The sequence below is a fragment of the Cetorhinus maximus genome, chromosome 23, assembly GCF_964194155.1.
Source record: "Cetorhinus maximus chromosome 23, sCetMax3.hap1.1, whole genome shotgun sequence".
Taxonomy (NCBI): Eukaryota; Metazoa; Chordata; class Chondrichthyes; order Lamniformes; family Cetorhinidae; genus Cetorhinus; species Cetorhinus maximus.
In genome coordinates, this window is record NC_135901.1 from 2,517,979 (window position 1) to 2,545,797 (window position 27,819).

A 27,819-nucleotide genomic window follows, 5' to 3' on the forward strand; every position below is an offset into this window, starting at 1 on the left:
ACCCCTGCAGTCACTTATGAACTTGCTCATGTGTCGCTAGGTTGAAGGACCAAGTGAATCTCTTCCCACACATGGAGCAGGTGAATGGTTTCTCTCCAGTGTGAACTCGTTGGTGTGCAATGAGGGTGGATGACTGCCTGAAACTCTTTCCACAAGAAGTGCAGCTAAACGGCTTCTCCCCAGTGTGAACTCGCTGGTGTCTCAGCAGACTGGATGACTGAGTAAATCCCTGCCCACACACAGAGCAGGTGAACGGCCTCTCCCCAGTGTGAACTCGCTGGTGTTCAGCAAGGGTGGATGAATGCCTGAAACTCTTTCTACAGGAAGCACAGTTGAATGGCTTCTCCTCAGATTGAACTCGCTGGTGTGACCTAAGGCCGGATGAATGAATGAATCCCTTCCCACACACAGAGCAAGTGAATGGCTTCTGCCCAGTGTGAAGTCGCTGGTGTATATTGAGGTTAGATGAAGACCTGAACCTCTTTCCACAGTGAGTGCAGCTGAACGGCCTTTCCTCAGTGTGAATTCGCTGGTGAAACATCAGACAGGACGTCTGAGTAAATCCCTTCCCAGAGGGCAGGTGAATGGCCTCTCCTCAATGTGAATTCGCTGGTGTGACATGAGCTTGACTGTCTGAGTGAATCCCTTCCCACACACGGAACAGGTGAATGGCTTCTCCCCAATGTGAATGCATCGATGGATTTCCAGCTGAGATGGATAATTGAATCCTTTACCACAATCCTCACATTTCCATGGTTTTCCCATGGTGCCGGAGTCCTTATGTCTCTCCAGGTTGGATAATCAGTTAAAGCCTTGTCCACACACAGAACACATGTATGGTTTCTCCCCACTGTGAATGGTGTGATGTTTTTTTAGGCTGTGTAACTGGTTAAAGCTCTTTCCACAGTCAGTGCACTGAACACTCCCACTCGGGTGTGTGTGTGCCTCAGTGTTTTACTGGTCACACTGATGTTTGAAATCTTTTCCCACAGACAAAACAAACAAGTATTTCTCCTTCCACATTCAATTGTCGATGATATTCAAGTCCTGATGAATCGAGTGACAGTTTTAAATCTTAATGTGAAGCTTGATTTGAGTTTCCCTCTGTAAATCTTCCCCTTCTAATATCCTGCAAAAGGAGTTTACAAAACTCTTAAATAAACAGCATAGAAATTCAGAACAGGCAATTCTAGTTTCTATGGACCATTTCTTTCTCTCGTTCCCCCAAAGCTGTAAATCCCCGTCCCACACACTCTCCCTCCTCCCTGGGCTGAAATCCAAACCCATCTCACCATCTCCACCATTTCTTTCCTCCACTCCCAGTTTTCTCCCTCCCTCTCCTCTGCCTGGGTTCAGTTCTCCAGCTCCTGTCTGCAGACTGACTATAAAATCAGAGTCTTAGTGGAGGTTTGGGGCCTCCAGCGGGTGTTTCTGAATCCTCCCCGCCCACTTTCCAGGGTTTCCTTCCTTCCCACAGATCAGATCCTCATTGATTTGAGCCCAAAGTGTAACCTCTTATTTATTGTCCCCCCTCCCCCATCCTCTGATGTGAACCATCCTCCACTCACTGATCCAGGATGGCGGCCGTTAACCTGGGCCTGTTCCCGGGAGGGAGAAGCCCCGCAGCTGCAAACCAGGAGCTGACAATTATTCCTCAGGGTTTGCGGATCCACAAAGTGTTTCCAGATCCTCCCACCCACCACCTCGCTCTGACTCCGCTTACTTGTGCTATGTGTGGGAAGGGATTCACTCAGTTATCCAGCCTTCAGTTACACCAGCGAGTTCATACTGGGGAGAAACTATTCGCTTACCCTGCGTGTGGGATGGCATTCACTCAGTTGTGCAAATTGTCGGATCATCAGAGTTCACACCGGGGAGAGGCCGTTCACCTACTCTGTGTGTGGGAAGGGGTTCACTCAGTTATCCACCTTGCTGAGACACCAGTGCATTCACACTGGGGTGAGATCGTTCACCTGCACTGAGTGTGGAGAGGGATTCACTCAGCTTCCCCAGCTCACTTCACACCAACATGTTCACTCTGACACGAGACCTTTTAAATGTTCCGACTGTGATAAGAGCTTTAAAGGCAAAATGGACCCGCTGACTCACCAGCGCAGTCACACTGGAGAGAGGCCGTTCACCTGCTCTGTGTGTGGGAAGCGATTCATTCAACATTCCCTCAGACTGAAACACCAGCGCATTCACACCAGGGAGAGATCATTCACCTTCCCCGTCTGTGGGAAGGGATTCTCTCGTTCATCCATCCTGCAGACACACCAGCACATTCACAAGTTGCAGGACTTCGATACTGCTGTTATTGCTGCTGTTAATCACATCCAGGACTGAACCATTTCATTTTGAAAGTTGTAGTTTGTTTCTGTTGGTGTTAGTAATCCCTGTGACTGGGCTGGAGTTTATTATTCTGGGGATAGGTTAAATAAATCAGCTTTGTGTCAAGCACAGTGTTCCAGTCCTTGATTTCTCTAAGAGGAGACTGATTGATGTCCTGTTACCTACTGTTGTATTTTTGGGCATTTTCTCCTTTGTTAATGGAGACTTGTATTTATATAGCACCTTTCACAACTTCAGGATGTACCAAAATGCTTTACAGCCAATTAAGTTTTTTTGAAGTGTAGTCACTGTTGTAATCTATGAAATGCAGTCACCAAATTGTGCACAGCAAGATCCCACAAATAGAAATGTGATTGTGACCAGATAACCTGTTCAGTGGTGTTTGTTGAGGATAAAAATGAAGCAGTACAGCAGGGAGAACTCCCTTGCTCTTTGGAATAACATCCTGGGAACTTTTACACCCAATTGAGAGGACAGATGGGGCCATAGACTGACAGTGCAGTGCTCCCTCAGTACTGCATCAAAATATCAACCTGGATTTTATACTCATGTTTCTGGATGTGGATTTCAACCCACAGCCTTCCGACTGAGAGATACGAATGCAAACACTGAACCACAAATAACACTTCATCATTACTCTAGATTATTTCAGTTCTCCTACCTTCAGTTACTCTCATGGACAAGTGTAAGATTTTAATTCGGGAGTCACAAATTACCCAAAAAGGGGTTCGAAGTCGTAGGTGATTTTGAAGCATTTTATTAAGAAGCAACAGTTTAGATATGATACAACAGTTAAATAGGCAGAAAGGACATACAACCCAATCACAGGTGAGAACGGTTTACTGGTCCCTGATTGGACAAATAGATAGGGAGAAGCAAGAGTATGTTAATCTCTGTGGCTGGAGGTGGCAGTCTCCTCGGAATGGTTTACTGGTCCCGGATCAGGGGGATGCTGATCTCCATGGCTGGAGGTGACAGTCTCCTCGGAATGGTTTACTGGTCCTGGATCAGGGAGATGCTGATCTCCGTGGCTGGAGGTGACAGTCTCCTCGGAATGGTTTACTGGTCTCGGATCAGGGAGATGCTGAACTCCGTGGCTGAAGGTGACAGTCTCCTCGGAATGGTTTACTGGTCTCGGATCAGGGTGATCTTGATCTCCATGGCTGGAGGTGGCAGTCTCAACCTTTCTTTAAGCCAAAGTGTTCAGCTGAAGCCAGCATAGATCACTAAGAAGTTCTTTCTTCTCTAAACTGATTTTTCTCTTGAAAGGCTGTTTATATACATTATTTCTGGGGGTCTTTTGTCAATCACTTATTAAATTATCAAGGGATAGATTTTCAAGTTAATCCCTCCTATTTCCATTGGAAATCCTTGAAGTCATTTAGTGGCTCATCGCTTTCTAGGGCATCCTGTTAACCTTTACTCAGACAGTGGGTTTACACATGGGCCACCCCATCACCTTCCACTGACCCTATCAAGTTTGTCTTGTTTCAGGGTCTGTGCTGGAGACATGTCCTTGGCAGAGTTAACAGGCCTCACTGTCCTGTGTTTGTCAACCCAGGAAGCTTTCTTTATAAGTGAGAGAGAGAGATAGAGACAGAGAGAGAGCTATTCCTACAATCAATAAATTTCTTTAAAAATTACATGGTTATTGGACAATAATTTCTTCCAGATCTCCCCACCTTGAGAAGGAAATATCCTCATTGACTTTTCACAAACCAATTTCTGGCTAACCCAGTTATTTCTAAGCTAAGAGCTTGCTTTCATAATTTCATGATTACATACCATCAATAACATACTCAAGATACTAGAATTATCAGAATCAGCAACACAAACCCTTGAGCTGCCACCAAGAATAAAGGTAAAAACTTTTCCAGTAAAATGTGATAGCTATCAATTTCGATTCATCCTCCCCATCTGCAGAAAATCTCACACAATTCTAAATTATTGGCATGTCATAAATACATATGGTTCAAACAAAAGTTCATGCATGGAATTTAAAGATTTTCCAGCTCTTTCTTCACCTGCATCCACCTTGTGGATATTTTCCAACTGATTCTGGACTTTCTTCAATTTAATTTGGCCTTTTTGAACCTCTTTAGAGAGCCTATAGAGATACATTTGTAATTCCCATCATACCCTTCTACAATCCCCAGGATATCTCTCACCCCTGGCGTGCCCATGTTCTCTGTCAGTCTTTCTGTCCATCGTTCCCTGTAATATGTTAATGTCATTATATACTCCTGGCTTCACTTCGGAATTTCCCCATTCACATTTAACTAAGACTGTTACTTCTCAAGCCTGGGACCTCGACCACTGTGATCCTGCTCCTAACAGTCCTTGTAAGATTTAGGTCTGGGAGTCACAGATTACCCGAAAAAGGGGATTGATCTCAGAAGTGATTTGAAAGTAGTTTATTGAGATGCAACTGTTTAAATATGATCAATGAGCTAAATAGACAGGAAAACAGATGACTCGCGACAGGTCAGAATGGTTGACCAGTCCCGGAGGACAAATGGACAGATGATGCAGAGTGAGTGCTGGTCTCTGTAGCTGGTGGCTGCAATCTCCTGTGAACGGTTTACTGGTGTGAGCCAGAGTGTGGGTGCTGGGCTGAAGCCATTACGAATCACTTTGAAATCTTTTTGCTTTCGAGAGCCTGTTTTAACCTTCAGACAGACAGTTGGTTTAAATATGGGTCAAGAGATTCAATCGCATCAGGGTTAGAAATGTCTTGTTTCAGGAAATGTGCTTGAGGCCTCCTTGGCAGAGATAACAGGCCTGTCCTGTGTTTGTCATCCAGTAAGCTGCTATGGAAGCTTCCTTCATAAGAGAGAGTGAGTGAACAATTTCGATAATATTCCATAAATTTCTGAAGATTTCATAAGTTTATTAGATGGCGATTTCTTAGTCCATTACTTGGATTGGAGTTGTCCCCATTTCCATGCCAAGGGGATTTCTGTACCAGACTGGAGGGGTAACATCTGGGGACTCTCGATTCTCAAATCCCATTCCCCTTCTTTCTGGTGGATAGTGGAGGTGTCAATGTGTGTAATGTGCAGGTCAGTAAGAATTGTCAGCAGGGATTAATCAGCACTTTCTAACTGGAGATGTTAATCAGTGGAACCTGTCAAACACTGAATTGTAAAGTTCATGATCTTGTAGTAAACTAATTTCTGATGAGTGTCACAGAGTTGTGGGGAAAGATCAGACAGCAGTTCTTAAAGGGACACTGCCGCCCCAAGAACACAATCAGCTATAGATTCAGCACATTAGACTCCAGCCCAGTTACAGGGATTATTAACATCAGCAGAGATAAACCCCAGCTGTCAGAATGAACAATGGTTCAATCCTGGATATGATTAACAGCAGCAATAACATCAGAATCCGTGCAGTCACTTGTGAAGTCGCTGATGCCTCACCAGGTGAGAGGAACAAGTGAATCCCTTCCCACAATGGTAGCAGGTGAATGGCCTCTCTCCTGTGTGAACTCGCAGGTGCAGCTGAGATTACTTGAATGCTTGAAGCTCTTTCCAGAGGAAGTGCAGCTGAATGGTTTCTCCTCAGTGTGAACTCGCTGGTGTGGCACCAGGTTGGATGAATTAATAAATCCCTTCCCACACACGGAGCAGGTGAATGGCCTCTCCCCAGTGTGAACTTGCTGGTGTAATGCTAGGTTGGCTGACTCAGTGAATCCCTTCCCACACACGGAGCAGATGAATGGCCTCTCCCTGGTGTGAACTCGCTGGTGTGAAATAAGGATGGTTGAAAGACTGAAGGTCTTTCCACAATAAGAGCAAATGAATGGTTTTTCCTCACTGTGAACTTGCTGGTGTCTCAGAAGGTTGGAAGAATTAACAAATCTCTTCCCACACACGGAGCAGGTGAATGGCCTCTCCCTGGTATGAACTCGCTGGTGTAATGCTAGGCTGTATGACTGAGTGAATCCCTTCCCACACTCAGAGCAGGTGAATGGTCTCTCCCCAGTGTGAGTGCGTCGATGAGTTTCCAGTTTGGAGGGGGAAGTGAATGCCTCCCCACAGTCCCCACATTTCCATGGTTTCTCCATGGTGTTTGATGATCAGATGAAGCCTTTTTCACACACAGAACAGTTCCTCCCCATTGTAAATGATGCAATTTTTTTTTCCAGCTGTGTAACCAGTTAAAGCTCTTTCCACAGTCAGTGCGCTGGAACACTCTCACTCTGGTGTGTGCGTGTCTCGGTGTTTTTCCAGTCACACTGATGTTTGTATCCTTTTCCCACGGACAAACATTTCTCCTTACACATTCAAGGGCTGATGATATTCAGGTCCTGATGAATCAAGTGACTGTCAGATCTTGATGTGATGTTCGATTCAAGTTATGTGTCTACAAATTCTCCCCTTCTAATATCTGTAAAAGGGATTTACACAAGTCGTCTCTGTCAGTAGAGGATAGAAATTCAGAACAGACAATTCTAGTTTCAATGGAACATTTCTTTCCTCTCTTATTCCTCAAAGCTGCAGAACCCCATCCCACACACTCTCTCTTCTCCCTGGGCTGAAATCCAGATAAAGTGTTGGATAATTCTTTCTGTATCCTTTTAACAAATTTGTACAACTAGAGATAACAACATGTTTGATAATTCACTTCATTCATTACTCGTGTTAAAAGATTAATCTGAAACACTCTGACCGACCACACAGAATAACACTAAGATAAAAGCAAAAAACTGCGGATGCTGGAAATCCAAAACAAAAACAAAAATATCGGCAAAAACTCAGCACTTCTCTTTGTCCTTTTGTCTATGACATCTTTTGGCAATCTCCACCTATCACTGGCCTTCTACAGCTCTACCTGTCCCACCCCCCACCCTTAAACCAGCTTATATTTCACCTCTTTTCTATTTTTCCTTAGTTCTGATGAAGACTCATTCAGACTCGAAACGTTAACTGTATTCCTCTCCGCAGATGCTGTCAGACCTGCTGAGTTTTTCCAGGTATTTTTGTTTTGATACAGAATAACACATTAGCCTTGTGTCCAGAACTTACTGTGTGGAGATTTAATGAGCACTCGTGAAGGTGGTTTTTCCACCCCTGGTGGCTGCATCTTCAGTTCCCTCAGCCCCAAGCTCTGGAATTCCCTCCCTACATCTCTCCATCTCTACCTCACTTTCCTCCTTTCAGACACTTTTTAAAACCTCCCTCTTTGACCAAGCTTTTGGTCACCAGCCCTCATATCTCCTCATGTGTCTCGGTGTCACACTTTGTTTTATAATTTTCCTGTGAATTGCACTAGGATGGTTTGTGATGCTAAAGGCTCTATATAAATAGAAGTTGTTGTTGTTGTTGACTGTAACCCTGACCCTCCTGATTTTTAACAACCCATTGATTTAACAACAAACTCTCTCTCTGATTTTTTGTCTCCTGCGGGTTTGCGGCCTCTATAAAGATGCCGGCCGTTAACTCAGGCCTGTCGCCAGGAGAAGCTGCAGCTGTTTTCCCCCTCGATACAAACGCGGGACCAGAAGCTTCTTATTCAGGTTTGGGGCAGACAGGCCTCACTCCAGCTACAGCATCAGCACAAGGTGTCAGCTGTGGCTCAGTTCAAAGCACCCTCGCCTTTGAATCAGAAGGTTGTGTGTTCATGTCCCACTCCCGGAAAACCAAGAACTGTGAATGTACTCGAAAGAGTTACATGCGAACTGTTGATAACTCTAAAGAGTTACAGCATCAGCACTGCGCATGCTTCAACTCACAAAGCCCGGTGATTGATGGCAGGTCCTGACCAATAGGAAAAGGGAGCAGGACAGGAGGACCTCGCGGCAGCGACTGGTCTTCCACCAATTGGAGTGAATGAGGGGCGGGGCTAATCACGGATCTCCCTCATTGGCTGAAACTCTGCATCATTTTGAAAGCTGATCTGTCACAAATTCCAGCCGGAAACTGGACTTTTTCCTCGCAGTGACAGGCCCGGGGGCAACGGGCTCACTGGCCGCCGTCTTGCAAGTGGAGTCAGGGCGGATCAGGGAGGCGGGGCTTCCTCCCCGGTGACAGGCCCGGGTTACCTGGGCAACCGGTCGCCGCCATCTTGTGCTGAGGGTTTTCCATCAGGGTCTTGAGTGAAGGAATGGACAATGAGCTGGAGTCAGTTTGAAAACTGTTCAGAGGCAGGTCTGAAATCAGATTTACATCCAGATACCAGTAAGGACAATAAAGTTTACATCAATTATGTGTTTAAAATGAAATCAGAATGCTGGAAATACTCAGTTCTGAAGAAGAATCATATTGGATTGGAAATGTTAAATCTGTTTCTCTCTCTTCACAGAAGCTGCCAAACCTGCTGAGGATTTCCAGAACTTTCTGTTTTTATTTCAGATTTCCAGCATCCACCGTATTTTACTAAAATTATGTTTTTCTAAAAATTTGTTGCATGACTAGTTAAGAGTAAAATAATTGTTGCCATTTAAATGTACAAATCATTTATTATTTATATTTATTTGTGTAACTGAGACTTGGCTGTTCAGGAACAATGTCAGAATTCACTTCACAGAAAATACGGTGGAAATCTGGAATTCTGTTGTAATTTCGTCAATTTTTAAAAATTGATTAATGGGGTGTGGGTGTCGCTGGCTGGGTCAGCATTTAATGTTCAACCTTATTTGCCATTAAGAAGGTGGGGGTGAGCTGCCTTCTTGAACCGCTGCAGTCCATGTGGTGTAGGTACACCCACAGTGCTGTTAGAGAGGGAGTTCCAGGATTTTGACCCAGCGACAGTGAAGGAACTGGATATATTTCCAAGTCAGGATTGTGAGTGGCTTGGAGGGGAATTTCCAGGTGCTGGTGTTCCCATGTGTTTGCTGCCCTTGTCCTTCTAGATCACACCGGCCATGAGTTTGGAAGGTGCTGCTGTGAAAGAGCCTTGGTGAGTTCCTACAGTGCATCTTCTGGATGGTACACACTGCTGCCATGGTTCATTGGTGGTGGTGGGAATGAATATTTGTGGATGGGGTGGCAATCAAGCGAGCTGCTTTTTCCTGGATGGTGTCAAGCTTCTTGAGTGTTGTGGGAGTTGCACTCATCCAGGCAAGTGGGGAGTATTCCATCACACTCCTGACTTGTGCTTAGTAGATGGTGTACAGGCTTTGGGGAGTCGGGAAGTAACTTACTCACCGCAGGATTCCCAACCTCTGACCTGCTCTTGTAGCCATGGTATTTATATGGATAGTCAAATTCAGTTTCTGTCAATGGTAACCCCCCAGAATATTAATAGTGGGGGATTCAGCAATGGTAATGCCATTGAATGTCAAGGCTTGATGGTTAGATTCACTCCTGTTAGAGATGGTCATTGCCTGGCACTTCTGTGACGCAAATGTGATTTGCCACATGTCAGCCCAAGCCAGGATATTATCCAGGTCTTGCTGCATTTGGACATGGACTGCTTCAGTATCTGAGCTGTCGTGAATCGTGCTGAACATCGTGTAATCATCAGCGAACATCCCCACCTCTGACCTCATGATGGAAAGAAGGTCATTGATGAAGCAACTGAAGATGATTGGGCCTAGCTCACTACCCTGAAGAATTCCTGCAGTGATGTCCTGGAGCTGAGATGATGGACATCCAACAACCTCAGCCATCTTCCTTTGTGCTAGGTATTGAAAATTGAAAAACTGAGATTGCTGGATGTTTATGAGGCAAGGATATTAACGATTATGGAATCAATGCAGTTTGGATTTAACATACAGATAAAGCATCTGCATCCTGGAGCTCAATGTCTGAGATTGGACTGATTCTGTTTTTGTTTTGAAGGTGGTGTAGGCTTCCTGTCTGTTCTTTAGATTATCTCCACGCTTGTGGGTAGTTTGCTCAAGGTGAGATGCAGAGAGGAAAATGGAGAATGGGTTTGGTGCAATGACACAGTCTTGTCTGACCCCAGCTTCACTGAGATAGGATCTCCGGTGGTTCCGTTTGATGAGGATCACGGCTTTCATGTCATTGTGGAGTAGGCGGAGGATGGTGACAAAGTTCTGAGGGCAGCCGAATTTGAGGAGAATACTGCATAAAACTTCACATTTGACAGTGTAAAAGACTTTTGTCAGGTTGAAAAAGGGCAAGTACAGCAATTGGTGCTGTTGCTTGGATTTTTCTTTGGTTTGCTGACCTGTAAAGATTATGTCTGTGGTGCCTCTCGATTGGGGGAAACTGCAGTGTGAATCTGGAAGGAGCTCTTTGGCCACTAAGAGAAAGTGGTTGAGGAGGATCCTTGTAATGATTTTCCCTGTGGCAGGAAGCAGGGAGATTCCTCTGTAATTACCTCATTCGGACTTGTCCCTCTTCTTGAATACAGCCACAATCAGAGTGTCCCAGAGATCCCCCGGTGTGCATCCTTCTTCCCAGTAAGGAATATCAGATTGTCCAGCCAGCAGCGTAACTTCGCCATGTTTCAGAATTTTATCCGGGATTCCATCTGCTCCAGACCTTGTTGTTTTTCAGCTGTCAAATAGCTTTTTCATTTTCACCCTGGACTGTGGTAGCACCGAGACTGAGCCGGATGGAGTATTGAGGAATGGAGTTGAAGACATTCAAGTCAAAGACAGGGCCTTGGTTGAGGAGTTCTCCAAAATGTTCTCTCCAGTGAGTACAGACCACCTCCCTCTCCTTGAAGAGGTTCCCTCCATGCTTGGCTCTTGATGGGATTGGACCTTGAGTGCTTGGGTCGTAGATGGTCTTGACAGCGCTGATGAAACCACGTATACAGGGGCAAGGTTGAGGCATCAGAGAGCACACAACCCACCAACACCTTATCTATCCAACCCTTCAATCACACCTGCCCATACGTGACAGAGTTTGCTGAATATGCCTTGGACTTATCTCTAAGCTAATTGAACAAGAATGGAAGCAAATCATCCTCAATCCTGAGGGACTGCTTAAGAAAGGGAGTCAGGATGAATCAGAGGGGCGGGGCTTCCTCGGTGACAGGCCCAGATCACCCAGGCAACCGGCCAGCATCTTGGGAGAGGCATTTTCAGCTGGCAGGGTGCATGCGTGACCATCTTGAAGAGGAAACAGAGAGTGGGCAGAGCTTCAGGGTTCCAGTGACCAGGAGAGAAATGATTGACTGATTCACTTTACTGTGCACAGAGGGGTTGGAGCCCTGAACCCAGTCAGAGTAGAGAGAGGGAGAAAACTGGGAGTGGAAGAAAGAGAAATGGTGAGATGGGTTTGGATTTCAGCCCAGGGAGGGGGGGGAGATTGTGTGGGCCGGGGATTTACAGCTTTGGGGAAAATTGTTCCATAGAAACTAGAATTGTCTGTTCTGAATTTCTGTCATCTTCTTACAGTGACTCCATTTTCAAGCATTAGAAGTGATGTACTTACAGACAGGAAACTCCAACTTTCAAGTTTTAACAGAGTCATTCGATTCAGCAGGCCCTGAATTCCATCAGACTTTGAATGTGGAAGGAGAAATGTTTGTCTGCTCTGTCTGTGGGATGATTTCAAACATCAGTGTCACTGGAAAAACGCTGGTGTGAGTGCCTCAGGAATGTGGAAAGAGCTTTAATCAGTTACACAGCCTGAAAAAACATCGCACCATTCACAACGGGGAGAAACCGTACACGTGTTCTGTGTGTAGACAAGTCTTCAACCTATCATCCAACCTGGAGAGACACAAGGACACCCGCACCACGGAGAAACCGTGGAAATGTGGGGACTGTGGGAAGGGCTTCAGATCCCCGTCTGTGCTGGAAATTCATCGACGCAGTCACACTGGGGAGAGGCCGTTCACCTGCTCCGTATGTGGGAAGACATTCACTCAGTTATCCAGCTTACATACTCACCAGCGAATTCACACTGGGGAGAGACCATTTAAATGCCCAGATTGCAGGACATGCTTTAAAAATTCCGCGGAACTGAGGTCCCATCAACGTGTTCACACTGACGAGAGACCGTTCATATGCTCTCACTGTGGAACTGGGTTCAGGCGATCATCTCAACTCACTGCGCACCAGCAAGTTCACACTGGGGAGAGACCGTTCATTTGCTCTGAATGTGGGAAGGGATTTGCTCGGTCATTCACACTGCTGATACATCAGCACACTCACACTGGGGAGAGGCCGTTCACCTGCCCTGACTGTGGGAAGAGATTCATTCGGTCATCTCATTTGCACAGACATCGACGCACTCACGGTGGGGAGAGGCCGTTCACCTGCTCTGTGTGTGGGAAAGGATTCACTCAGTCATCCCACCTGCGGAGACACCAGCGGGTTCACGAGTCACTGCAGGGGTTGGATTCTGCTGTTCCTGCTGCTGTGAATCACATCCAGGACTGAACGTGTGGTTTAATTCTGAGATATGTAAGAAATGTGTCCCAGCCCCTCTCTTCCTTCGCTCAGAGCTCCTATACGTGGAAGAGAAGGTATCTTTACAATTGGGTTTAGAGTCAGGAAGAACAACGGTGAATGCTGGAAACGTGCTGTCAAATCAGAGATTGGTGTAAAACTGTGATCTGTTCCTGACTGAAAGTGAAACGGCAGCTTTAGATTTCCAGTGAGTATGGTATGAGGAGTGAAAATGTTTGTGTGACATTCCTGACTCTACCAACGAAATGCAATAACAACGATAAGTTGCATTTATATTGAACCTTTAACATAGTAAAACATATCAAGGTGCTTCACAGATGATCAAAAACTTGGTCAAAGAGGTAGATTTTTAGAAGTATTTTAAAGAAGTAGAGAGAGAGGTTTAGAGAGGGAATTCCAGAGCTCGGGACCTCAGGAGCTGAAATCACGGCCTCCAATGGTGGAGTGATGGAAAGGGTCACAATTGGAGGAGCATAAGGAGCTCAGAGGATCATAGGGCTGGAGGAGGTTCCAGAGACTGTCTGTTATGGAGAGAGTGGCTGCCTCCATGGAGCTTCAAGCAAGACTCTGAAATAGGGCCATGCAGGTCATGACCACGGCCGTGCAGGAGATGTCTGCTGCCTTAAACAGGATGACAGACACTGTATCTGTGACCTTACGACACGTCACTGATCTCCACCAAGCTGGTCTCTGCAGCAGAATGGGAGGAATGATGTGACTTTGGTCCAGGAGAGGGATGATGGAGAAAGGAGACCTGGAAGTGGGAACTCCATTCAAAAGTGTTCCCAATGCTCACGCACTACCCCACCCGACACATGCACCCCCCAGGCAGTAGCCTACACGCTGCCCCATCTCCCACCAGCTGAATCTGCCCCTGCACAGATACAGGTGGATCAGTCTTTGCCGGGACCCTGAGGGGCTCTGAAATCCAGAGGATGGAGACCACAAGCCTCTCGGCAGTGAGAGCAGGGATGTGAGCAGCCTGTCTCTCCCTCTGCTGAAACCACACAGGATGCACCATGTAGAAGCAATAGGAAGGGTCTGGTTTAGAAATTGTAATTCACCAAGGGTGCACAGGGGTGTTTGATAAAATATTAATTTCCTTTTAAAATAATGACACAGAAAATGTATTGATTGGAACCATTTCCAGCTCTTGTCCATTCTGACATCCGGAGGGCCAGCTCACTGGGTTCGTGCTGAATGTCAATCCGGGCTGGGAGCCATTGGGTGGATGTCCAAAGGGTGGATGAGTGGGTGAAGGAATGTTCAGTGAACAGGGAGGGGGAGGGGGGAGTTGGTGCTGCTGGTGGGAAGTGTTCATCCTGAAGGAGTCCCACCGAAAATAGTGACCATTCATTTATCACTTTGAAATGATTGACCTGCTGTGTATTTCCCCATTTTTGTTCTCTTAGTTTTCCAGGATTTATATATATGTTTTCTTTTTAAGAAAACATTCTTGTTGTAACACTGAAATCCAGAGGATTTTAAATCTGTTAAAGTCAATCCCCATCGAGTACACAGGAGGACTCAACTGATTCTAACTTTTTCCTGTTATCAATAAACAAAGATCTTATAAGATGTTTATATGAGGAATTGCTTTTCTCTGAGACCAGGGATGGCCAAACTATGTCCCAAAGTTCAGATTTGGGCCTTGAGCCTGGGCTATCGGGCCCACATACATGGAGCACCATTACCCAATGTCCTTCATCTCTAATCTAAATCACTCCACCATTAGTGGCTGTGCCTTCAGCTGCCTGGGCCCTACGCTCTGGAATTTCCTCCCTAAACCTCTCCACCTTTCTACTTCACGTTCCTCCTTTAAGACACTCCTTATAACCGACCTCTTTAACCAAGCTTTTGGTCGTCTGACCTAATATGTCCTTATGCTCCTGTGAAACTCCTTGGGATGTTTTATTATGTGTCAATCAAGCGGGCTGGTTTGTCTTGCGAGCTCACCTCTCAGCTTTGGAAAATTTGCCTTCCCCTAATTTAGAACTTTTACTCCTGTTCTATCTTTATCCTTTTCTGTAATGATGCTAAATCTAACCAGATTATGGTCACTATCTCCAAAGTGGTCCCCACTGCTACTTCATCCACTTGCCCAGCTTCATTTCCTAAGACTAATTCTAGAATTGCACCCAGTCTCACTGGGCTTGTTACGTGCTGGCCAGAAAGGTTCTCTTCAATGCAGTTCAAGAATTATGTACCCTTCACACTGTGTTCATATCCCAATTGATATTAGGGTAGTTGAAGTCCCCAACTATTACTGCACTATTGTTTTTGCACTCAGAAATGTGTCCACATATTTGCTCTTCTAACTCCGTTCCATAATTTGGGGGTCGATAGTACACTCCCAACAGTGTGGCTGCCCTTTTTTATTTCTGAGGTCAACCCATATGGCCTCATTCGATGCTTCATTTAGTATATCATCCCTCTCACAGCTGTAGTTGATCCTTTAATGGATAATGCTGCATCCCCAACTTCTTTATCCCCCTCCCTATCCTGCTTGAAAACTCTATATCCAGGTATGTTGAGCTGCCATTTTTGCCCATCCTTAAGCCAGATTTCCATTATACCAATGATATCATGCTGCCATGTGCCTATCTATGCCCTCAGCTCGTCGGCTTTATTTACTATGGTCCTTGCATTTACATATACGCCTTTTAACACTGCCAAGTTCCTGTGCTGTACATTTTTTAACCTGTGCTGCTTCTGTCTTTCAGAGTCACTCATTAATTCTCCATCTCCCGTTCCCTGCTCTGAATTTTCCCTCAGGTTCCCATTCCCCTGCCAATCTAGTTTAAACCAAACCCGTCTGCCCCATCCCCTGCACCTCCAACAGCACTAGCAATTCTCCTTGTGAGGATATTTGTACCTGAATCACAGTGCAGAAGAGGCCCTTCAGCCCATCGAGTCTGGACTGACACATGAGAAACACCTGACCTACCTATCTAATCCTATCACCAGCACTTGGCCCATAGCCTTGAATGTTATGACGTGCCAAGTGCTCATCCAGGTACTTTTTAAAGGATGTGAGGCAACCCGCCTCCACCACCCTCCCAGGCAGTGCATTCCAGACCGTCTGGGTAAAAGCGTTTTTCCTCACATCCCCCCCTAAACCTCCTGCCCATTAGCTTGAACTTATGCCCCCTTGTGACTGACCCTTCAACTAAGGGGAACAGCTGCTCCCTATCCACCCTGTACATGCCCCTCATAATCTTGTACACCTCGATCAGGTCGCCCCTCAGTCTTCTCTGCTCCAACGAAAACAACCCAAGTCTTTCCAACCTCTCTTCATAAGATAAATGTTTCATCTCAGGCAACATCATGGTGAATCTCCTCTGCACCCCCTCCAGTACAATCACATCCTTCCTATAATGTGGCGACCAGAACTGCACAGTACTCCAACTGTGACCTCACCAAGGTTCTATACAACTCCAACATGAGCTCCCTTTTGTAATCTATGCCTCAATTGATCAAGGCAAGTGTCCCATATGCCTTCTTCACCACCCCACTAACATGCCCCTGTGCCTTCAGAGATCTATGGACACACACGCCAAGGTCCCTTTGTTCCTCAGAACTTCCTAGTGCCATGCCGTTCATTGAATACTTCCCTGTCAAATTACTCCTTCCAAACTGTATCACCTCACACTTTTCAGGGTTAAATTCCATCTGCCACTTATCTGCCCATTTGACCATCCCATCTATATCTTCCTGTAGCCCAAGACACTCAACCTCACTGTTAACCACCCGGCCAATCTTTGTGTCATCCTCAAACTTACTAATCCTACCCCCCACATAGTCATCTATGTCGTTTATATAAATGACAAATAATAGGGGACCGAGCACAGATCCCTGTTCAGGTGTAGACCTTGTATAGGTCCCATGTTCCTCAGAACCGGTCCCAATGCCTCAGAAATCTGAGGCCCTCCCTCCTACAGCAACTTTCCAGCCATGTGTTTATTCTCTCAGTTCTCCTATTTCTATACTCACTTGTCTAAGTGTCATAGAGGTCTACAGCAAAGAAAAAGGCCCTTCGGCCCATCGAGTCTGTGCAGGTCAAACGAGTACCTGATTATTCTAATCCCATTTTTCAGCACTAGGCCCATAGCCTTGTATACCATGGCATCGCAAGTGCACATCCAAATACTTCTTAAATGTTATGCGGCTTTCTGCCTCTACCACCCTTTCAGGCAGTGAGTTCCAGATTCCCACCATCCTCTGGGTGAAAAAATTCTTCCTCACATCCCCTCTAAACCTCCTGCCCCTTACCTTAAATCTATGCCCCCTGGTTATTGATCCCTCCACCAAGGGGATAAGTTCCTTCTTGTCTACCCTATCTATGCCCTTCATAATTTTATACACCTCAATCATGTCCCCCCTCAATTTCCTCTGCTCCAGGGAAAATAACCCCAGTCTATCCAATCTCTCCTCACAACTAAAACGCTCCAGCCCAGGCAACATCCTGGTAAATCTCTGCTCTCTCTCTCTCTCTCTCTCTCGAGTGCAATCACATCCTTATAATGTGACTCTGGTGGGACTTGAACCCACAACCTTTGAATACCTGACCTATCACTGATGAGAAGGCCAGCATGCTGCCCATTGCACCACAGAGCCACGTTTGCAGGTGGGACTGGGAATAATCCTGACATTAATGCTTTAGAGGCTCTGCTTTTCAATCCCCTTCCTAGCTCCTTAAAGTCTGCTTGCAGAACCTCATCCCTTTTCCTACCTAAGTCATTGATCCAACGTGGACCACAATCTCTGGCTGATCACCCTCCCCCATGGAATGTCCTGCAGCCGCTCCATGACATCCTTGACCCTGGCACCAGAGAGGCAACATACCATCCTGGGGTCATGTATACAGCCACAGAAGCACCTGTCTGTTCCCCTAAATAACGAATCTCCTATTATTATAGCTCTTCCTCTCTTCTTCCTCCCCTCCTGTGCAGCAGAGCCGCTTGTAGTGCCACAAACCTGGCTCTGACTGCACTCCTCTGAGGAACCAATGTCCTCACCAGTGAACAAAACAGAAAATCGAACGATGAGCGTGACCCCAGGGGCTCCTGCAATACCTGCCTAGTTCTCTTGGACTGTCTGGCGGTCACCCATTTCATAGAGTCATAGAGTTAGTTATACAGCACAGAAACAGGTCCTTCAGCCCATCGTGTCTGTGCCGGCCATCAAACCCTGATCTATTCTAATCCCATTTTCCAGCACTTGGCCCGTAGACTTGTATGCTGTGGCGTTTCAAGTGCTCATCTAAATACTTCTTCCTTTCTGCCTCCAGGCTCCTAAGCTGCGATGTGGCCACCTCTCTGGTGGAATGGGCGGACAGGTGGCAGATGAAGTTCAATGCAGAGAAATGTGAAGTGATTCATTTTGGTACGAAGAGCATGGAGAGACATATAGAAATAAAGGGTACAATTCTAAAGAGTGTAAAGGAGCAACTCACCGAGTTCCATTCTCCTGCCTTCTTCCCCTAACCCTGTACATTCTTCGTTCTCAGGTAACAGTCTAATTCCCTTTTGAATGCTTCAATTGAACCTGCCTTCACCACACCCTCAGGCAGTGCATTCCAGACCCTAACCACTCGCTGCGTAAAAATACATTTCTGCTCATATCACTTTTGCTTCTTTTACTAATTACTTTGAATCTGTGCCCTCTTGTTCTGGATCCTTTCACGAGCAGGAACAATTTCTCCCTATCTACTCTGTCTGAACCCCATATGACTGAATAGTTCTATCAAATCAAACAACTCCTTCTCAAATACCGTATAGGTCAGTTCATTTCTTGGAAGCGGCCTGCTTGTTGACAGTCCCAAGGTGAACTTAAGACCTTTTAAAAAAAAATCCCAGGTTAGCATCCACATGTCCAGATCATGCCAAATCCTTCCACTTTGTAAAAGAAAACTTCAGTCATGAGAGATGTGAGCCCAACAGAATGGCAATATATTTCCAAGTCAGGATGGTGAGTGACATGGAGGGGAATTTTCAAGTGGTGGTGTTCCCATGTGTCTGCTGACCATGTTCTTCTAGATGGTAGTGGTCATGGGTTTGGAAGGTGCTGTCTAAGGAGCCTTGGTGAATTCCTGCAGTTTGTCTCTTAGATGGTACACACTGATGCTGCTGTGTGTCGGTGGTGGAGGGAGTGAATGTTTGTGGATAGGAGTCCTGGACCAAGGGAGCCAACTGACAACAACATTTTAATTGGCTCCTGACCAGGTGACCAGGGTTTGTGTAGCTGAAAGTGCAGCAGAAAGTTCCTGGCCTGCAAAGAGAAAACGCCTAAAATCTCTTTTCCTCATATCTCTATAACCTGCTCTAAGGAAACCCCTGTAAAAAGGAAAGGGGGAAAACCACTGTTAGAGACATTGAAAAGCAAGTTTTCAACCAGAGAAATAAAAACTGAAAGTGCTGGAAGACCACCTCGTGTCATTAACAAAGAACTGAAAGGAATTTGGAAGACATTGATCAAAATCAACCATCAAATCCTGTACTCCAGACTGGTGCTATTGAACTGTTTTATCCTACCCTTAAAATCCATGTTTTGTGTGTCTGATGTGTGCGTATAAGGATTTAAGAAGAGGGTAGAGTTTAAGTTATAGTGTTAGAAGTTAGCAGTTCATATTTCCTATTTTTGCCACTGGTTAAAGACAATTTGTTCAATAAACAGCTATTTACTTATTAAATTTACAAACCTGGTGCTCCTATTCTCTTAACCTAAGTTAAACAGTTAGGTAGAATTGGGGCAATTTGGTGTTTTGGTCAAACTTTTCACATTTGTCACGACTCGGGGAACAGTGGGGCTTGATATTACAGCGCACTATCCCCAGTGAGGCATGGCAACAGTGAGAGCACCTGAATAGTCTCTCGTCGGTGTGAACATATTGATGGTAGGTTACTTCGCCCAAAGATTTATCGCACTTCCCACAGTTTGGACACTTGAAAGGTCTCTCCCTCGTGTAAATTCGCTGGTGTGTCAACATGTTGGATAACTGAATGAATCCCCTCCCACATGGAGCAGGTGAATGACCTTTCCTCTGTGTGAATGCGCCGATGAGCTTCCAGCTCGGGTGGATAATTGAATCCCTCTCCACAGTCCCCACATTTCCACGGTTTCTCCATGGTGTGGATGCTGTTCCTCTCCAGATTGGATGATCAGCTGAAGCCTCGTCCACACACAGTACACGTGCATGGTTTTTCCTTGCTATGAATGGTGTGGCACTTATTCAGGCTGTATAACTGGTTAAAGCTCTTTCCACAGCGAGTTCACTGGAACACTCTCACTCGGGTGTGTGTGTCTCCTTTTCCAGTCACACTGATGTTTGAAATCTTTTCCCACAGACAAAACAAACAGGGAAAGATGGAAGAGAAACCAGAGAAAGATGTGGATTGGAGGTCAGTGAGGGGGAAGTTCAGAGGCAATTTATCCTGGTAGACAAGTGGAAGGGAGGGAAGAAGCAGAGGCAGCTAATCAGATTCTCTCAATCTTAGTGACAAAGAAGTTCCATGAGCAACTCAAATGTGTTGTTGGAGGTGAGAATGGCAGAGACAGGGAGAGGGAGAGCCCTTCAAAAGGAACTAACTTGTTAGTGAGATATTAAAAAGACTCATCACACTGTGCATGTTTAACACAAAGCTGATTTACTTGACTTTTATCCAGAATATTAACCCCAGTAATGCGAATAGAGTTTATTAACATCAGCAGAAACAGACACCAATGAACATGGGTCAGACCTGGGTGAAATTAACAGAAAAATCCAATGACTGTAGTTACTTGTGAATTTGCAGGTATCTCAGCAGATAGGATGACTGAGTGAATCCCTTCCCACACTCGGAACAGGCGAATGGTCTCTACCCAGAGTGAATTCGCTGGTGTATAGTGAGTTGAGATGATCTCCTGAAGCCACTCCCACAGTCAGAGCACTTGAATGGTCTCTCATCAGTGTGAATACGTTGATGATATGCCAGGTCACCAGAACATTTATAGCATTTTCCACAGTCTGGGCATTTAAAAGGTCTCTCCCCAGTGTGAACTCGATGGTGCCTCAGCAGGTGGGATGACTGAGTGAATCCCTTCCCGCACTCGGAGCAGGTGAATGGTCTCTCCCCGGTGTGAACGCGCTGGTGTTTCAGCTGATCAGATATCTGAGTGAATCCCTTCCCACACTCAGAGCAGGTGAATGGTCTCGCTCCAGTGTGGATTCGTTGGTGTGACAGTAGGTTGGATGACTGAGTGAATCCCTTCCCACACTCAGAGCAGGTGAATGGCTTCTCCCCACTGTGTATTCGCTGGTGTTTCAGCAGGGTGGATGATCGAGCAAATGTCTTCCCACACTTGGAGCAGCTGAATGGTCTCTCCCCAGTGTGAACTTGCTTGTGTTTCAGCAGGCTGGATAACTGAGTGAATCCCTTCCCGCACTCAGAGCAGTTGAATGGCTTCTCCCCGGTGTGAATGCGTCGATGAATGTCCAGCTGGGATGGGTAACTGAATCCCTTCCCACAGTCCCCACATTTCCACAGTTTCTCCCCAGTGTGATTGCGCTTGTGTCTCAACAAGTCAGATGATTGATTGAAGCCTCGTTCACACACAGAACACGTGTACAGTTTCTCTCCACTGTGAACGGTGCTTTTTCCTTCCATTTTCAAAATCCAATCATATTCAGGTTAGGAGAAAATTGGGCGACTCTGTCAGATCCTGATGTGATTTCTTTTGAGCTTCATGAATGTAAATCCTCCCTCTCTAATACCCTGTGAAATTGATTTAAAACAGATAAAAGGGAGTGACAGAGAACCCACAAAAACACAAAGACAAGTTGTGAAATTGAGCTGCATGAATCTGGTAATTTGTAGAGCCAGCACTAGGAAAAGGTGACCATGAAGGCTGCCGGGTTGTCATAAAATCCCTACTTCTTGGGTTAACAGTGAGGTTGAGTGACTTGGGCTACAGGAAGATATCGACGGGATGGTCAAATGGGCAGATGGAATTTAACGCTGCAAAGTGTGAGGTGATTCACTTTGGAAGTAGTAATTTGACAAGGAAGTATTCAATGAACGGCATGACACTAGGAAGTTCTGAGGAACAAAGGGACCTTGGTGTGTGTGTCCATAGATCTCTGAAGGCAGAGGGGCATGTTAGTCGGGCGGTGTAAAAGGCATATGGGACCCTTGCCTTTATCAATCGAGGCATAGATTACAAAAGTAGGGAGGTCATGTTGGAGTTGTACAGAACCTTGGTGAGGCCACAGCTGGAGTACTGTGTGCAGTTCTGGTCGCCACATTTTAGGAAGGATGTGATTGCACTGGAGGTGGTGCAGAGGAGATTCACCAGGATGTTGCCTGGGATAAAACATTTAAATTGTGAAGAGAGGTTGGATAGACTTGGGTTGTTTTTGTTGGAGCAGAGAAGACTGAGGGGCAATCTGATCGAGGTGTACAAGATTATGAAGGGCATGGACAGGGTGGATAGGGAGCAGCTGTTCCCCTTAGTTGAAGGGTCAGTCACGAGGGGACATAAGTTCAAGGTGAGGGGCAGGAGGTTTAGGGGGGGGATGTGTGGAAAACCTTTTTTACCCAGAGGGTGATGACGGTCTGCAATGTGCTGCCTGGGAGGGTGGTGGAGGCGGGTTGCCTCACATCCTTTAAAAAGTACCTGGATGAGCACTTGGCACGTCATAACATTCAAGGCTCTGGGCCAAGTGCTGGTAAATGGGATTAGGTAGGTAGGTCAGTTGTTTCTCACGTGTTGGTGCAGGCTCAATGGACTGAAGGGCCTCTTCTGCACTGTGTGATTCTTCACTGATGTCACTCAGGGAATGGAACCTGCCACGCTTACTTGGACCTACACTGAATCTGGCCTCTATGGGAGGAGGGAGAGAGGCAGAGAGAGAGAGAAAGTTTGGCAGGGTAGTAGCGGGCTAAGGAGAGGGATTTTATATATGTATAACTCAACCAGTACTTTAACAGAGTCACCCAAACCCTGAGCCTCCACCGCCCAGTACCATCAGGGCAGCAAGCTCCAAGTTCCCCTCCAAGTCACATGGTCCTGACTTGTCAGGATGTACTGGATGTACCACATGCAGTACTTTCCTCCATTTAAATATTTGATGAATTCAGTGACAATGTCAGATCTGAATGTTATGTTTAGTTGAGTTTTCTGTCTTGAAACCGTATTCTAACCTCCGATAAAAGGAGTTTCCAAAATCCATCCCTGTCAGTCCAGGACAGAAATTCACAACATTCTCTCCTCCTGCTGACAGGGACAGGGATGTCCGCGCATGCGCTCCGCTGCACATTGACCCCTATAAAGATGGCGGCCGTTAACCCGGACCTATCTCCGAGGGGAGACTCGGGCCACAGCTGCAGCCGGATCACTCGGTGCAACCCCGCGACCGGTAGCTTGTTATTCGCGGTCTCAGGCCTCCACTGGGTGATTTTCAAGCTTCCCGCCTACTCCATTCCTCCCACTCTCCGGTTCCATTGACTCCAGTTGGAGCCCACGTCGCCCTGTGACCGAGAAAAGTCCCAAAGCTCGAGCCCAAATTGGTGCAAACGCGGTACCTGTGGCTCCTTCTTTGGCGTTTGAGGCCTCCACTGGGTGTTTGTGAAGCCTCCCCTCCCACCCACTGCCCCTAACGCTGCCTCCGCTTATCCGCCTCCTTCCCGCCTGAAGATGAGACAAACAAGCATCAGTCCATGGACATCACGCGCACTGCGCATGCTCCAGATCACATCGCCGGGAAATGATTGACGGAAGCTCCGGACCAATAGGAAGAGGGGTCGGGTCTGCAGGACCGAGCGGGAGCGGCTGGTCCTCCAACCAGTTGGAGTGAATGAGGGGCGGAGCTGAGCCCGGATCTCCCTCATTGGCTGAAACTCTGATTTGTCTCAAACTCCAGGAGAAAGCTACCCCTCCCCCTTAAACCAGCTTATATTTCACCCCTCTTCTATTTTTACTTAGTTCTGTTGAAGGGTCATGAGGACTCGAAACGTCAACTTTGTTCTTCTCCGCCGATGCTGCCAGACCTGAGTTTTTCCAGGTATTTCTGTTTTTGTTTTGGATTTCCAGCATCCGCAGTTTTTTTGTTTTTATATTTTGGATCTTTCTGTTTGTGGCTTTAAACAGATGAAACCTTGTGGGTGTGGAGCAAACATTTCAACATTTGTTGCTGAAATGTGGGAACATGATGAAACAATGCACAAACAATTCAAGGGCTGAGTTAAAGGAATAACTGGGCAGACAGGGGATGACACCATTAGAACAAAGAGAGTCTCTGGTTTCAATAAATGAAGCGGTAGAAGGTTTAGGTCAGGTTAGGGGGAAGGTTAATACTGTCATCATTCAGAACAACACAGAATGTAAAGGAAAAACTGATCTCAAAGACATCTCCTTGCAGTATGTATGGATCAGAAAAGAATTGCCTTTAAAATTTGTATGTTTTCTCAATCGAACAATTATATTGTGTTCTGTGGTTACCTACCATCCTGCAAATGAAAACGATTTCTCGCTGTGTAGATGAAAATTCCTCAAAACCTCAACATCCCTATTAAATCTCTCCTTAATCCCATCTTCTCCAGTCTATCCACAAAACTGAAATCCCTCATCCTTGAGATTATCCCAGTCATTCTTCCTTAGACCCTTTCCAATTCCTTGACAGCTTTCCAAATGTATCGTACTCAGAATTGGACATAATAGTTCAGTTTAGAATTAACCATAGATTTACAAAGATTCATTGTATCTTCCTTGCTTTTGTATTCCATGCCTCCGTTAATACAACCTAGGTCTCCATTAGCTTTTATCAATCACTTTGATCAACTAGTCCTGTCACATTCCAAGATTTTTTTTTACTTTCACGCCCAGGTCACTCTGTTCCTGCATTCTGTTTAAAATTGTACCATTTAGTTTATACTGCCTCTCCTGATTCATCCTTCCAAACACATCATTGACTGTGAATCACGTTGGGATGCTTTGAGGGTGTGAAAGATTCTAAATTAACAAAGAACTTTCTTTTTTACAACTGATTTAAAATTCTCGATTTTGCTCCAAAGATTAAATTGAGATTGATGTTCAAAGTTAACTATTTTGCGGCAGAAACAACTTCAACTGGGAGTCAGTGAATAAAGAGGAAAGATCCCATACAGCGGTTCTTCAAGGTACACTGCAGGCCTTACAGCTCAGTCAGCTCCACTCTCAGCTCAGGAGACCTCAACAACTCCACATACTGTCCACAGGGGAGTTCTCTTGGTGCAGTGGGACCAACATTCGTGTTTTAATTAATACCGCCAAAAAACTGGATTAATCAGTCACTTGCTTGCCGCTTGTGGAATCTTACTTTGCTCAAACTGGCTGTCGTGAAACAATAACAATTTGGTATTTATGTAACACATTTCATGTAATAAAATGTCCTAAGGTGCTTTAGAGGAGTTTCATAAAGAAAATTTGAAGAAAAAGTCACATGGGGTGATATAAGGGTAGATGGTCAAAACCTGGATTGGAGAGCCAGATTGGAACAAGCATTTTTAATCAGGGGAGAGGTTTAGGGGGGGAATTTCAGATCTTTGCACTGAGGCATGGCAACCAATGGTGGAGTAATTAAAATCAGAGATGCTAAAGAGGCCAGGGTAAGGAGTGCGTATATCTCAGAGGTTCTGTGACTGGAGATTACAGAGATAGGGAGGGAAACGGCCATGGAGGGATTTGAAATCATGAATGTGGATTTTAAAATCGAGGCATTGTTTGACCAGGAGCCGATGTAGGTCAGTGAGCACAGGGGTGATGGATGAACAGGACTTGGTGTGAGAAAGCACATGGGCAGCAGAGTTTTGGATGATTTGGATTCCGTATGGGGGTGGGGTGAATGTGAGAGGTTGGTCAGGAATGTATTGTAATTGTCAAGTCTAAAGGTAACATGGGCATGGATGAGGGTTTCAGCAGCAGATGAGCTGGAGTGGGGCGGAGACAGGTGACGTAATGGAGATTGAAATATCTGGTATTCGTGATGGTGTGGGTATGTGGTCAGAATCTCATCTTGGGGTCAAATATGAAACCAAGATTGTGAAGAGTGTGGTTCAGCCTCAGACAGTTCCCAGGGAGAGGGATGGACTTGGTAGTTAGGGAACAGAATTTATTGTGGTGACTGAAGACAATGGCTTTGGTCTTCCAAATTGTTAATTGGAGAAAATTTCTGCTCATTTCAGTACTGGATGTCGGATAAGCAGTTTGATAATTTAGTAACAGTGGAGGAATGGAGAGGGATGGTGGTGAGGTAGAGCTGGGCGTTGTCAGTGTACATGTGAAACCTTATGTGGTGCTTTTGGATGGTGTCACCTAGTGGCAGCGGGTAGATGAGAAATAGGAGGGGCCAAGGATAGATCCTTGGGGGATACCAAGTACAAGGACATTGGAGAGGAAAGGGAGCTTGGAGATGGGGTTAAAGATTATTTTTTATAGAATGGGTGATGACGGTGGATTAAAAGATAGAGGGATAGTACCAGGAGAGAGCGAGAGTTGAATGGTCAGCAGCTTAGTGGGAATAGGGTCAGTGGAGCAGAAGGTGGGTCTCATGGATAAGATGAGCGCTGAAGGGAATGAGGGAGAGATAGAAGAGAAACTGGGGAAAGATGTGAGTTCAGGGCTTGGACAAGGAGGAACTTTAAAGACAATTTTGCCCGATGGATCAGTGGAAGGGAGGGAAGCAGCAGAGTCAGCAGATGGGATTGTCTCAATCTTAGTGACAAAGAAGCTCCATGAGCTCCTCCCACTTGTTGGGGGTGAGTATGGAGAAGACAGAGGAGAGGGAGAGCCCTTCAAAAGGAACTTCGTGAGTTAGAGAGATTAAAAAGATTCGCCTCACTGTGTACTTTACACAAAACTAATCTTTTTTAAATTTCAACAATACTAAAACCTACAACTGGTTTGGAGTTTATTAACATCAGCACAAACAGACCCCGAAGAACATGGTTCAGTCCTGAATGTGATTAACAGCTAAATCCAATCACTGTAGTTCCTTGTGAACTTGCTGGTGTCTCATCAGGATGGATGACCGAGTGAATCTCTTCCCACACTCGGAGCAGGTGAACGGTCTCTCCCCAGTGTGAACTCGCTGGTGTACAGTGAGTTCAGATGATCGCCTGAACCCAGTACCACAGCGAGAGCACCTGAATGGTCTCTCGTCAGTGTGAACACGTTGATGGAACATTAGTTCCCGGAACCTTTTATAGCACTTCCCACATTCTGGACAATTAAAAGGTCTCTCGTCAGTGTGAACACGTTGATGGGACATCAGATCCCCAGAACTTTTAAAGCACTTCCCACAGTCTGGGCATTTAAAAGGTCTCTTGTCAGTGTGAACTCGCTGGTGTCTCAACAGGTTGGATGCATCAGTGAATCCTATCCCACATGCAGAGCAGGTGGTCTCTCTCCAGTGTGAACTCGCTGATGTTTCAGCAGGTTGGATGAATCAGTGAATCCTTTCCCACATGCAGAGCAGGTGAATGGCCTCTCTCCAGTGTGAACTCGCTGGTGTCTCAGCAGGGACGATAAATGAGTGAATCCCTTCCCACACTCGGAGCAGGTGAACGGTCTCTCCCCAGTGTGAACGCACTGGTGTGTCAGCAGGTTTGCTGACCAAATGAATCCCTTCCCACATATGGAGCAGATGAACGGCTTCTCCCCAGTGTGAGTGCGTCGATGAGTATCCAACTCAGAAGGGGATCTGAATCCCTTCCCACAGTCTCCACATTTCCATGGTTTCTCCCCTGCATGACTGCACTTGTGTTTCGACAGGCCAGATGATCGGCTGAAGCCTCGTCCACACACAGGACACGTATGCGGTTTCTCTCTGCTGTGAACGGTGTTTTCTCCTTCCATGTTCAAAATCCGATGATATTCAGGTTATGATAAATTGGGTGACTCTGTCAGATCCTGATGTGATGTTTGGTTTGAGTTTCTGGATTCAAAATCCTCCCCTTCTAAAAACCTGTCAAAATGATTTAAAACAGAAAAAAGTGAGAGAGACCCCACAAAAACACAAAGACAGGTTGTGAAATTGAGCTGAATGAATCTGGTGATTTGTGGGGCCGACACTAGGAAAAAGTGACCATGAAAACTGCTGGGTGGTCGTAAAA

The 27,819-nt window shown here is 45.9% G+C and overlaps 1 protein-coding gene across 1 annotated transcript; it reads right to left on the minus strand.

Annotated features, from left to right (window-relative positions):
- Positions 1 to 10: 10 nt before the first annotated feature.
- LOC144697713 (uncharacterized) lies at positions 11 to 27,595 on the minus strand. Its single transcript, XM_078569722.1, is given in 4 exon segments — positions 11 to 529; positions 5,927 to 6,428; positions 20,471 to 21,360; positions 27,092 to 27,595. Coding segments are annotated over 4 exon segments (2,382 nt in total). The 5' UTR covers positions 27,563 to 27,595.
- Positions 27,596 to 27,819: the final 224 nt, after the last annotated feature.